We start from the raw sequence: 14,134 nt of genomic DNA on the forward strand, positions 1-14,134 counted from the left end.
GCTGACTCCAGGGCTGCAGCTATGGGCGACTTTCATTGTGGACTGATCTGTAAATGAATCGTTTTAGTTCATAAAATGTCAGAACACATGAACACGTCCATCGGTGTCTACCGGAGGCCAAGATGATGTCCTCGACTGTATTATGTTGTCCACAAACTCAAAGATATTCAGTTTACCCTCACAGAGGAGGAAAGAAACCAGAACACATTCAGCTGGAATCTGAGAATTTTTACTTTTCTTAATAATTCTTAAACCGATTAATTGAATGGTTGTCAAACGATTGATAAATTGTCGCTGCGCAGGTGGACGCTGATCGGATCATTTTCATGTCATGCAGTAACTAACATCCCAAAGTTGGACTAGCGTCTACAAGCACGACAGCTGCATGAAAACACTTCTGCACACAAGAACAGAAAATGGACACCGTGGATGACTTTTACAAACTCTGTATTTGCAAAGAAAAGAAAAAAAGGTCAAATTTGCAAAGTGAAGTCTATGTTTTCTTTTTTTTTACACCAGTGAAATGTACAAAAACAAGATGGTGGGAGAACAGTTGACAAAACAAAAATCAGCTTTAAAAAAAAAAGCCAGTGAGAATCTAAACATTTTTTTGTCACATATTTTAAAGGGCACGCCGGTTGGTCAATAGTGGTCAACGAGCATCGGTAACCACGTGATCAAAACCAAGATGCAGATCTGCTAGACCGTCTTGTGTAGAAGCTGCAAAGCAAAGCACTAAACCCTGAACAGCTCTATGGCAATCAATAAGGAAATCAACGTTCAGATTTCGGAAGCTCCGGTAAACTGAGGTGAGGAGAGCGCCGCCCTTCCATCTTTAACAGTCGTAGCGTCCAGTCGGAACCATCGTCCGTCAAGTAGTGATTGTAAATGTTAAGGCAGGAAGTCATGAATGTGCACATAAACATACCCTCACGCACAAACACACAGGAGTAGCATCTGGTCCATTAAAATGTAGTCCACCAGGAAACAGTTTTTCAGGATTTTCACATTGATAATCAAAAGAAAACTGATCTGATGTGGGATGAGGACGACGACAGAGAGTGCGGAGTTCACACTCATAGGCAGGTAGGACAAGAGACACACAAAAAAGAACACGCACTTAAGAAATGAGTATTTGGGCCACGGTGAGCAAAATAAAAAAAGCAGGGATTGTATTGCGAGGATTAAAGCAACATTTGTTGCAATATTTGGAGAATAAGTCAGAGGCCCAATATTATGAGATTGTTTCTGTTTTAGTGAACAGCTTACTAGATGTGCAAGAATGTTTGATACACTCCAGAATTGGAATATTATTTTTTGTGATACCGCATTGATTTCTAATTCATATTTACTGTTAAGTTTTGTAGCAAACGCGCTACGATGTTACAGAGACGGTGACGAAGGCAAAACTCTCCTTAATAACACAGGTTTAAGAAGGTCGAGAAGGAATTTAAACGATTCTGTGGAGCTTGGATCGATGACTGGAATGGTTTTGGAGCAACATCTGGATCCAAACACGAGTTTAACAAGGAGATGCTAAAACATTGAGCAGAACATTTCTGCTCTCGAAACAACCTACTTTATTCTATGACGACATTTTACTCCTACATTAATAGTACGATTTAATTTGTGGGGGAAATATTACTAGTTCCCTCCAAAAATAACCTTTTGTGTTTCGTTTCAGTGGCCCTGTTACTCTACAATTACTCTGTCAAATGTAAAGATCGTCATTTTCACCATTTCCCTCTAAACGTATGGCAGGAAACACACCAGATCCCGTTTACCAGCATTTAGCAGGTCCTCAGCTTCATTATAAAGTCTATTTGTGGTCAGTCCCCAAAGAATGTTTGAAACGATTCAAAACATAGTGATGAATCAACAAATGCAGATTCAATGGTGGAATTTGAGATTCAGACCGTGAAGAGAAACAGAAACATTAAGTGTCTCAGCTGAAAATATCACAACGCAAACTGAACTACCTCGACTGCCTCCGATTGTCACTCAGCTGAGCCATCTGATAACAACATGAAACCCCACAACACGTTTCGTAATCATGAGTCACTATCGGCTTCACTCTTCACTCACACACACACACAGATCTTATTTTCTGCATTAATCCAGAGGGAAAATCCCATTGGCTTTTTGTCGAGGGAACCATTTCCACACACACACACACACACAAACACACACACACACAAATGTCTAAATCTTTACTAGCCAGGGCCCGTAAACATGAGAGCACATGTCCACAGAACCAGTGCCTTAAGTTCACTGGTCACATCTTTCTCCTCAAAGCACCGCTAGCTGGAATAATGTTAGGAGCTAAATCCTTCCTGCTTCAGAAGGCCTTCATCCCACTCTCCTCAAATGCTCTTTCTGGATTGGAAAACACATCAAAACCAAAGGGTATTTGGGGGGAAACTATGGTTTCAACAGTATTCTCCCCTGCCATCGACTAAACGAAAAGGTTGAACCATTTATTTCTTCTTTTATGTAAATACTAGATTTGGTGTCAGTATTATTATATTTGGCTCTGTTTACTTGAAGGAAATCCTCTATAAAACACAGAGCTTTTTAAAGAAGGCACATACACCCACTGCCTCCCTCCTGTTTAGCTGCGGTCTTCACAAAAAGTGACGGAAGACGCCATCTCAAAGTGGGAGTGTTAATTCACGAGGAGCACCAGATCAGCAGGAGGCATTCAGGGTCGAGAAAACTCATCGTAAAATGAAAAAAAAGACTCTACTGACAAGAGGGAGTGCTCTGCAGCAGTTGAACTGGAAGACGTAGCAGCCTCGACCTAGAGAGGGGTCTGCGTCTGCAGGCCACGTTCATGTCGCATTACCTCGAGAACGTCGCATTACAACGGCGCTGCATCTCTAGTGCTGTCTCCTGTGTAATTCACTGCTCTTGCTACGAGGTACAGCGTGAGCCGAGAGACGTCTGCGGATAAAGACGCCTCCTTCAGGGCAGAAGTGGATAACAGCCAGACCTGAGCGGTGATGCATTCTCTGCTTTCATTCAGGCTGCTGAGGTGGCCTCGTGGGATTTGAAAGTAAATATGAATTTGCAGTGACTGATCTGAATGTCCTGATGTGGGAAAAAAATGTCACAACAGGGTTGAAAACCGTTTTCAGCACATTTGGAGTTCTTGTGTTAAGACAATCGAACAGAATCCTCTTACAGAGTGAGCTGCAGGAATGAGTCAGCGCTTTTGCACCTCTGGTTTCCCGTCTTGGGTTTTTGGTTAGATGCCCGATGTTAGGTCTGTGGTTAAGGCCAGATTAGATAAAAACATTGTGTTCTGTAAATCTAAAATAAAATCAGTAGATGCCCTTCCTGTGAATTATTAAGCTTTAGTACGCCTTGAAAAAGGCGGTTGACGTCATAAAAGTGGTGTTCAGTCGTGAAGATTATCTTGCTGAAGTATCAGAAACATTTGTTTGCCACAGATCTTATTTTCTGCAATAATCCAGAGGGAAAATCCCATTGGCTTTTTGTCGAGGGAACCAGTGTGACGCCAACTTCCTGGTTGGACTACAAAATACATCACGCTGCAGCACTATTGTTGCATTTGGTTCTGAAATCAACTGAGGCCAAATCTTAAGAGTATTTTTGGTGGGTAAACTCATGAAGTGACAGGACTGTCTGTTATCAGAAGCCGTTCACTAGTGTTTAGAATGGATTTTCATGCAGACTAAAATGCTACCACTAAAATAGCGCACACACACACACACACACACACACACACACACACACACACACACACACACACACACACACACACACACACACACACACACACACACACACACACACACGTTGTGCCGGCTTATCGTATATAAATAAAACCCTTGCAGCATGAGGAGGATTCAAGGTGCAATAACGAGGAAAATCAAACATGAAAGCGATTCAATAGGAGAACGCCAGCGGCCGGCCGTTTACTTGAGAACAGTTTGTTGAAGGGGCGCTACGAGGAAGCAACGTGAAACACAGAATCAAAAACACTAACAACTCGCTGATTGCCTAAAAAGCAGCTCATGTTCATTTTCTACCCAAGAAGAATCATTTAGTTTTGTGCAGAAAAGCCTATTCTTCTAAAACACTATGGTAAAAATAAAAAGGTGAAAACAAGGGTAGGATTTTGTTATCAATTCAGTTTAAAGTGGGTACATTGTTGTCTTTTCGTGTTTCTGTAAAACCTCTTCCTGCTTGTCTGAGTGACTCACTCCGACTCAATTAGTCACGTCTGGTCTACAAAACGACATGCTGAAGTGTGTAGTGTCCATCATCTGCGAGCTGGAATCAACCGGGAGTGCAGCCACTTAGCGCTCGTCGACAGTGCTTTAAAATTCACCACATCTCTAAAATAAAACCAGAAAACAAATCATAATAAAAATAACAAGAAAACAATCACAAACTTGAGATAGCAAAACTGATATATCTCTCTATGTTCATTGTACTTACACATGAAAATAAGGAGGAAATAAGAGGAAATTCATCTGTAAAAAAGAGAAAAAAACACAACTCCAGTGTTTACCTTTTGACTTAGTGTATGTTTGCTCGTTTACAACAGGAAGCTAGAATGTATAGGGCTACAAAATAAAAGTCTGTCTGACTCAATACAGAGTCAAAAGTGTTTCTCCCTCAGTAGTAGGTTCTGGGTGTGACGAGGGTAGTGTCCGAGTCCGGGATCCGTCCGCAGAGTAAGTCTTTGTAGTGAGAAGCATTCGGACTTCCAGACCGTCAAAACAGTGAGATAAAAAATGACGATCCGCCGAGTCTCTAAAAAATCCGCCAACGGGCTCACGGCTCCTTCAAAGCATCCAATTGGTGTGCAAAACCCCAACTTCACACTTAAACTCCAGGCATGGTCCAAATGGAAAAATAGAAACGGCCACAATACAATCTTTCCAGGTCTTCAATTAAAACCAAAATGTTTGAGTGAATATCGGCTTAAATCACTCGATGGGCACGTTGTGGCTCCTTTGCTCTCACACGCATGTGTGCTGCCAACTATGTTTATACACATACATGTTCACACTCACACACGCCGCCTTATTGCCTCTTATTTAGGGAAGACACTTCCCACAGTTCAGTGATTCACATAAGAAAGAGAGAATACTCCTGCACACCCAGGTTGCACTTTGCAGCTTGTTTCCGAAAGTTACGGCCCCGAAACGCAGACCTCTGCGGTCCTCCTCTCTCTGTGTGCAGGAGTATTCTGTTCCATCTGAACTACCCCCTCCGCGGTCCGGAGGGCTCGTTGTCCCGCGTCTCATCTTATCCGGTTCTGCCTCATCAGGGGGACGATGCAGGACGGCGGCCCCGCCTTCGTCAGGAAGGGGTGTTTGAGAACCTCGTTGGCCGAGGCCCTCTGAGCCGGGTCTCGCACCAACATCCTGTCCAGGAAGCCCTTGAGCAGAGGGGAAACCTGGGAGAGGAGAGGAAAACATCCAGGTGTTAATAACACTATCCTGCAGGTTTGGGGAAGGGGATGATGTCAATCAATTTACTGTGGGCATGCGTTTTCCAGCTGTGAAAACCAACTTAGAAATGTGTTTCCTTTCTGCCGTCAGATTGAAATCATTTTGAGTAATACATGTGGTACCATGTGTTTCACTCAGAAATATAATCAGTTATTTTAGTCAAATTTAAGAAATCTGACTATTGCTGAAAGCTAACAATAAATAAATGAGTAGAGTTCTAAATCAACACCCCTGAACACAGATTTGTCTTTTCAAACTGACTTTGCAGGCTGCATGTTTTTCTCTGTTTCTTTTGTGTTGCTCCTGCAAACTGCATTTCAACACATAGATAACCTCCACTTTCACTTGCTTAAAGGCCCTCTGTACCTATCTCAGCCACACACTTGTGCTTCACCACTGCTTATTTAGCTTTCATAGGGCATTTACAAATTGAATCTGAAAGCAGTAGTCAGGATGTCGTGCTGGGATCTGTGCCAGGGCGGATATAACCTCTGTCATCGTTGCTCAAAGTAGCCCATAAAGAGGACGTTAATAAAAGGTTATAGATTACTCAACACTCCCTTAATGTAGTGTGCCACTTCTAAAGAAGTGCTGCAATAAAACAAAATGACACAGGTTATAATCAACCCTGCAGGTTGGCTCTTATAGAAGCAAAAGAGTCATGTTATAAGACAAAACATGTTTCTGTGCATCTGATTTTGCTGCTTTAGCTCGACTGTGTGACGGTACAATGACATCCCTGACATCTGCTAATGCGGCTGCACACAAACTGCTCTGGCAAACTCAAGCGGTCTGTCTTTCTACCTTGTGTAGGTTCTTCAGTTTGGGGGGCAGGTTGTCTCGGATCATTTTCATGGCTTTGAGCGGCGGCTCGTTGAAGTACGGTGGCTCCCCATCCACCATCTCTATGACCATGATACCCAGAGACCAGATGTCCACCTGGATGGACAACGAGCAGAAGAGATGTGATGTTTAGATGTTCACAGAACAAAGAGCAGTACAATCCTGAGGGAAGTGAGAGCAGTACCTCCGGTCCATAAGGCAGACGGGATATGAGCTCTGGTGCCATCCAGTAGGGTGTTCCCACCAGAGACTTCCTTCTTTGCACTTCCTTAGACACCTGGGCACAGAACCCAAAGTCTGACAGCTTCACCTGGAGACGGAGAGAGACGGACGGAGGCCGGAAGAGAAACGGAATAAATGTCACGATCATTTTTCACACAAAGTACAAAAACACGGTGACAAAGAGTTTTTAAAATCCCGTTTGTGTATGTGAGGTTGGAGAACGACAATAGTTCTCTGCTTCTACTTTATTTATACATTTTAATGCTTGCAAAAACAGTCAGAAACGTTCCTGATGCTGCAACACCGCTAAAAAATTAAAAACTAATCCAGATGGATGACAAAATTATACACAGATTGTAAAGATATGTGAAGAATAGGATGGTAAGTGGTCCAAACTTTGGAATAATTTGCAGCGCAGGTGGTTTGATAGAAGTTTATTCAGAGTGCATACTATCATAAATTCTTTCAGCAGAGTAAATTTGACTAGATTATGGACAGATGACGAAATATATATATATATATATATATATATATATATTTTCAATTTGGGGATGTGAGGCACAACTTATGCTTCAATAGTCGAGGGTCCCGGCCCTGAAATCTGCTCCTTGATACCATCCGCCCCTCTTTCTAAGTGAGCTCGTGCATGGCATTGTATCTCAAAAGAGAACCACCTACAGGGCCGACTTTCAGCCTCAGATGTCTCAGAAGGAGAAATGAAACAAACCAGCTATGAGAACCGCTGACACATGTACGAACAACTGACAAATGAGACGCTGTAACATGATGGTGAGCAATGAGGGCGTGAGCTTTATAGAGCACACCAAAGGCTTTAACAGAAATCTAAACTCAAGACATTGGATCTGGATTCTGGTTAACTGTAATGTTTAAACACTATTTTACTGCTCACACACCTAACTGTCCCACAGCTGCATTTAGATACACCAAACACACCCTGCTGATGAGAAACACTTCATGCTCGGTTGAGTCCGTTTCCCCCGTCAGCGACTCAAACCCAAACCAGCAGGATGCCCCCTCGTGAACTCTGAGGTCTTTTTCTCTGGTAAAACTAAAAGGATTTTCCACAAGGTTGGAAACGTTGTCTTTCAGTGTTTATATATAAACTGTGACGGGAACACAGCTTAGAGTGTTTGTACAAGGCCCCTTTGGCTCGTAGAACCTGAAGTACGCTATGTGAGCCCAGCTATGCCTCGTCGGTACCGCTCCACCTTCCCGCACCAGCTCCGCCAGGGACGTCCCACGTCGCTAGAGCCAGTCTTAGGCCCCCAGTGTGTGAAAGCCTTTCCTGAGATCACTTTATCTTAGAGTCCATCATATCACAGAGTGAACTCATTAGCAGGAGAATGAGCAACATGAAGACAACTTGCAGGTGATTTTCTCCCTGCCTCAGAGAGCACACTAAAGCCTAGTTTATGGTTCTCCGTCACGTCGACGGCGTACCTATGCGTCGAGGGACCGCGTTGCTCTGCAATTAACCGCCATGCCGCCAGGGGGGTGTGCCTGTGAGGCTGTGTGGTTTCAGGGGTTATAGCCGAATTCCGGTCACAATAAACAGTGGCGACCAAGTTGGAGCGGCTGCATTAAAGTTGGAGCTCATCAATATTGAAGAGCAAATGCTTATATTGCAAATGTTGAAGCGCAGGCGACGGAGAAGACGTTTGCGGAGGTGGTCTGTACGACCACTAAACCGGTCGAGGCTGGGAAAAAGCAACTGCCGGAAATTACGTTCTGAGCGGACCAATCACAGCGCTTGCGGTCCCGCATCAACGTGACGCGTAGTTAGGATTTTTTGGAGGTGCGCGTCATCCTACGGCATAGGGGTCTGCGTGGACGGCGTAGCTACGACGTAGGTACGCCGTCGACCTGACGGCGAACCATAAACTAGGCTTTATGCAGAAGAAGCCGTTCACCGTCTCTGTAGCGGGCCGCACATGCTCCTGCAGGCCACCGCTCATAAAGACGTCAAACCACACACACTCAACAGCTATCGTCAAAGACGCTGTGGTTGACACGTTAGTTCATGTTATCATCAAGTGTGACTTGCACAGAGGGAATGTTGGTGCAAGTGACGCAACAAAAAAGAAAAGAAAAACTACACCAGGCCTCCAGATTAACTAGTTAATACGAAAACAATTAAATGAGCTGACTTTGTGTAAGTAAATTAAGCCTACAATTCATTGTGAATTAGAAAGCGGACAAAACTTTGCCTGCGATTAGTGAACAAGCACAGAGAAACTGTTGCGACCGTGCAGCTGTAACCAGATATGAAAGGCAGGCTTGGATCTCCATCTGGCGATTGACAGAAGGCGGTCAGTAGGATGTGGTACGCTGTGAAAACTACTGATTTGTTCCCTTAAATTCCCTGAATCGTTTACACAATAGGATATTACCAATGTGGACAAAGTCACGAGCTACGCTCAAGACATTCAGCAAAAAAGGCGTGCCTCGTTTTATCGACCTTGTTGAAATGGTAATAAAGTGGTTGAAACATCCGCTCAGCAGAACCACACGTCTGTGCGGATTCAGCAACATCTGTCTTCTGTATCCACGACCAACACACTACAGTACCTACTCGTGCGTGTGCGCGTGTGTATCTGTTCCTGCTTTCTGCAGAATATGAGACCAACGCAGTTGCACAGTGAGACCAAGACAAAAAAGGAATTGGGCATTTTTTTGTATGTGGCAGTTGGGGCACACACAAACAATGCCCAGTTCATTTTTTGCCTTGGTCAACTGTGTAGGTTTCATTATCTGCAGAAAGCAGGAACTCACTCGTCAACAAGCAGGAAGTGATTCGGCACCCGCCTGTAGTGGTTAACTGACAAACCTTTATTCTTGTAACACCGGGTGAGGCTCTGTCAGCGGCTGCGCTGCTGTGTTTTAGTTTGTGTAAACTAACTGCATCAGACAGTGCTGTGGTTTGACATGTAAAATCAGATGCTTGATTGCTACTAATTTGAAAAGCAAATTTCTGTGAAACAACGCACCGAGCGCTCGTCTCTTTTGCGTGGGAACTGGTCAGCTCAGACTTATTTTCTAATTTTAAAGACCGCCTTATTGAGTCTTAAATGCCATTTGTAAAGGGCAGCGGTTTTCTTTGATGTTCTTTTGAAACAAGAAGGACCACCTTGCAGTAATATAGCTCTGCCAACCAGTCAAATTGCAGTTCACTTCCAGGTCTGTCCAAAATGTCATCACACCATCACGTTATCCCATTAGTAATTTGTGTGAAATTGGCATAATTAGCTAAGAACTATTAAGTATAAACGTGTTTTGGCGCGAAGGCATACAGTGTCAAGTGTGTGGTACATACGCGGCCATCATGAGTGAGGAGGATGGAGTCACTCTTGATGTCTCTGTGGATCACACCCTGTGTGTGGAGGACGGACAGAGCTTTCAGGACAGACAGACACACCGTGGCGATCTGCTCCTCGTTCATCCTGCGGAAGCAGGGAGACACCGGAGGGATTTAGATGTTTCACCACCGCGGTTTCTACTGTTGTATTGCTACGTTTTTGTTTATGGTTCTCTTTATGGTGAGGTGTGATCATTTCTGACACCATATTGACGATGTGTAGCACCCAGACCACAAAAAAACCCTCTTGGACATTGTGTCAATGTTTCATAAAGACGTAATAATCCTAAAATGTTGCAAGAATCTAGAACTGTCATAACAATATTTTTGTACTTTAGGTAGTTAAAGTATATTTAAATACAAATACTTTACATTATTCTACTTAAGAATTCAAATTCAGGACTTCTACTTGTTAGAGTATTTCTACTTTTACTGAGTACAATCTCTGTACACAAATGATGGCGATATCTCTCTCTGGGCTGAACACACTAGGCAACAGTGCCCCCTCATGGAGAAACAGAGTTTATGTGGGTTAGGGACTTAATGAGGGACTTTTAAAGCAGGATACAGAGTAATGGAGAGGAGAACAAACAAACAACTTCATTAAAAATGGAAAATAAAATGTATCACTTAATATATTGATTAAAAGGCCATATAGCCACCCGCACTTGTTAAATGTTGCGACGCCCTAAATAAATAAATGACTGATACACAAAACGCTTCCCACCTGGTGTGTGTCACAATGTCGGTGAGCGCTCCACCCTCCAGGAACTCCATGACGACCCAGAGCTCGTCTCCCACCAAGTAGCTGTTGTACATCTCCACCACGTTCTCATGGTGATAGTCCCGCATGATCACCACCTACAGTGACCATGGAAACAGAAAAACATACAAGTATATTTACATCAGACCCAAAAGAGGCATTGCAGGTAGAGTCTGTATCTGTCGGGTCGATGCCGGAATCGATCAACAAGCCTCTCGATCAACAAGCCTCGAAAACACTAGAGCCCGATTCAAGTGTCTGAAATGTAAAGTGGCAATTAGCAACTAATGTCAGTGTGAAATGGAGCCGTGTGCTCGACTACTGCATGAACGTCATTTCTACTGACAACTCGCACTCGTTCTACGAGAGGTGTTTATTGTAATTCATAGGTTGTTGGTTTTTGCTTCTCCGCTGTCTTCATGTCAAATGTGTGTCAATAAAGTGTGGAATGTATTTTCAAACTTGTGTATATTAATATCAGATTTTTTACATTTACAAGAGAAAGGTGGCAGTTATTTTATTGTGGCTTAAATGCTACTAGCTAGAGAAAGATCTGTCAATAATGTTCAGTCCGTTGTTTTCAAGTTCGTTTTGTTACCAAGTACCTATACGCAGCCTGATCACAGCATTGACTAGATCGTGACCTCTTACCTCGTTGAAGAGGAGTTCTCTGCGTTGTTGCTTCCTCAGGTCCATCTTCTTCACGGCGACCAGTTTCCCCGTGGTCTTCACTGTGGCTATACACACGATCCCCGTCGACCCCTCCCCTATCTTAATGTAGTGGTCCAGGTAGGTCCGCGGATCGCCGGGATCCACCACCATCTGTAGTGCCGCTCTGAACTGCTCGTGGGAAACCCTCTGGGGCTCCCTCTGCGGTGAGCGGCCCTGGGACGGAGCACCCACCGCTGGGGGCCCAGAGGGCACAGGAGGCCGCGGGGCCGAAACATTGGGGTGTTGAGTGTGAGGGTGCTGGGTGGCCTCAGGAGTCAGGCTGGGGTGGGACGTGTGATGAGGGTGCGGGTGGCTTATAGGGGGCTTGGAGCTGGAGGAGCCTCGGGCGGAACTGCTAGAGGGGCCGTTTTTAGGGGAAGAGTCCTGGTGTCGAACCGGCTGGAAGAAAGAAAACGTCATCACAAACACAACATATCATTAATGTAAAGTAAACTAACTGTTCAGGGTTGAATCTGCAAAAAGTTATATATTGGTAACTTGCATCATTGAAAATATTGATTATAATATGATTTAATCCTCCAGAATATGTAATTTCATTTTACAATGTTTTGTCAGGAAAATGCATTAGGATTTGGCAAATCTAAATACTTCCTTTCATTAATGTAAAAATCACATCAATGCCATAGAACATTGCTGCTCACGGATTTGAAAAATGACCTTCCATGGTCTAATATAGACACACATTAAAGGGGTAGGTAACAGCAGTTTAAACGGTGTGGGGAATATCTTTGACTTTTTCTCCATTTTACTCTGAATTGCCCTCAGCGCTGCCATTTTTTTGTCCTCCTGACTGTCCTGGCAAACCGCCTGTCTGGCTCTCTGTTCATGCTGTCGTCCCCACCTGTCCTGTGGGGCTGCGTCCGCCCTCGCTGTCCGCCCTCGGGTAGGTGTTGAACGGCCGCGTGGTCTGTTGGGCAGTCTTCATCACGCCATCCATCACTGGCAGGTTTGGGGTGCGGATGTTGGGACCGGAGAGAGGCCTCTTGTCCCTGGGAGACTGAGGGCTGCCGTCCCGCATCGTGTAGCTGGACTTTGGCCTGAGGTCACTGGGTTGATCCCTGTGAGACACCTGCTCCTGAAGAGAGGCAGGGTTTTGGGTGAGAGATGGAGGGTTTATCGGGATGTGTGGAAGAAAATAATGGAATAATTCACAGGTGAATGTGGATAAAGATCAAGTAAACAAGCACACAAACAACTACAGGGTGGAATCTTGCTGCAGTGTCAACTCAAAGCAAACTCAGATCTCTTGTTTACTTTAAGGACACATCAGTGAGGAAACTAGCAACACATTTGAGAGTGTATTGGTCTGGAAGGTAAGGACTGCAAGAATGAGAGCCAGAAGAGTCCTTTGAACAGCAAATAATAAATCTCCCTACCTGACCCCGGTCCCGATGCTCTCTGTCTCTATGAGGTGGAGGAGGAGGGCCGGATCCAGGTCTGTCCCTGTGGGCGCGGCCGGGCTCTTGGCCCCGGGGCTGCTGCTGGGGCCGACCCTGGACTCCCTCATCCCACTGAGGACGGGGCGCACGCGGACCCTGGCGGTGGTCATCTCCACTCTGGTGGTGCTCTGGTCTGGGTTGGTCTCTGAGAAGCAGAGCGATGCAAAGGTCAGTGCAGATACATGGCCTGTATCGAAAGAATCCCTGCGATTGAACTACTTACCGGTCTGGGTGTGAGTAGTGTCTGGAGTGAGGGTCACCGTTCTCCTGCCCCCCTCCTCCTGAAGAGCTAGAGCCCTTGCGAGGCTGGATGGGGGGGCTGCCCCGTCGCAGGGAGTTGGAGCGAGTCACGGACATGGTGTCAAACTCATCCAGCAGCCAGGTCAGAGAGCCGTCCACTCCAAGCTTGCTGCCACGTACAATTGTCTGGAGTGAAGAAATTGAATGGTGAACCAGGTGAAAGGCCCGAAGAATTTTATTGATACCAATGCCAGTATCAAGCCAGCATATCGGTCCCACTCCTCAATGATTCCTGATCTATTTCCTGCGTTGAAAAAAAGTAGGTCTACACATTTTTGCAGCGTCAACGCAGCTGTTCAACCTGACTGTTATTAAAAACTAGTCTGTTGAAGACCAAAGCACTGCAGTGACCATGTTGTGGTCAACAAAACAATTTGGGTAGCTACACATCAGTATCTGGAGTTGTAATCCGTCAAAATGCAGCTTGGACAAAATCCACAAACTGATGAACATAATTCGTGACATTCAAGACATTAGTTTCCTTTGCTAACAACTTGCTTGTTGCTTAGATATCCTTTTGCTCATCCCACCTTGCGCGGCTCTACAGTAGTGATGACGGTCGCGTCGATGAAGGGCTTGGGCCTTTTGGCCGTGTCTTCGATGAGCGACTGCCATTGCCGCGGCAGCCCGACGAACTTCTGCTCTTGCTCGTCAAAGTCTGTATGCACACGATGCTCAAAGTTGGATGGAGCGGAGATCTGGATGCGAGACTTCTTCTTTTTGGTGAACATGATCGCGGCTGTGGCAGCTGCAGCCGAGCATCAAACCTGCAGGGAGGAACGAGAGGGAGGGTTAGCGGGAAAGACTCAGGAAAGGCTGTGTGATATAGTGTAAAACACAGCACACATGCATGCAGACAGGCACAGACAACTTCAGAAAACATATATAAAACCTGAAAATGGACCTGTTCAAATAGCATGAACCAGTATATAAGACTTAAAGTGAGCTGTTTGGGTTTTCAATAAAATGC

The 14,134-nt window shown here is 44.9% G+C and overlaps 1 protein-coding gene across 5 annotated transcripts; it reads right to left on the minus strand.

The window, feature by feature from the left end:
* Positions 1 to 5,278: 5,278 nt before the first annotated feature.
* pak4 (p21 protein (Cdc42/Rac)-activated kinase 4) lies at positions 5,279 to 13,895 on the minus strand (the record flags this gene model as incomplete). 5 transcript variants are annotated; one of them, XM_079224571.1, is made up of 10 exons in its annotated part: positions 5,279 to 5,434; positions 6,294 to 6,428; positions 6,517 to 6,642; positions 9,889 to 10,015; positions 10,658 to 10,791; positions 11,345 to 11,803; positions 12,267 to 12,494; positions 12,802 to 12,997; positions 13,088 to 13,290; positions 13,695 to 13,895. In XM_079224571.1, 10 exons carry the CDS (start codon positions 13,893 to 13,895, stop codon positions 5,279 to 5,281), a joined length of 1,965 nt encoding a protein of 654 aa, XP_079080697.1. The 5 variants fall into 5 exon arrangements, with proteins under 5 accessions (XP_079080697.1, XP_079080695.1, XP_079080696.1 ...); XM_079224569.1 differs by having other exon boundaries at positions 12,267 to 12,500; XM_079224570.1 differs by having other exon boundaries at positions 12,267 to 12,485; positions 12,802 to 13,009.
* Positions 13,896 to 14,134: the final 239 nt, after the last annotated feature.

Source organism: Taurulus bubalis (genome assembly GCF_910589615.1).
Source record: "Taurulus bubalis genome assembly, chromosome: 10".
In the NCBI taxonomy this organism is placed as follows: Eukaryota; Metazoa; Chordata; class Actinopteri; order Perciformes; family Cottidae; genus Taurulus; species Taurulus bubalis.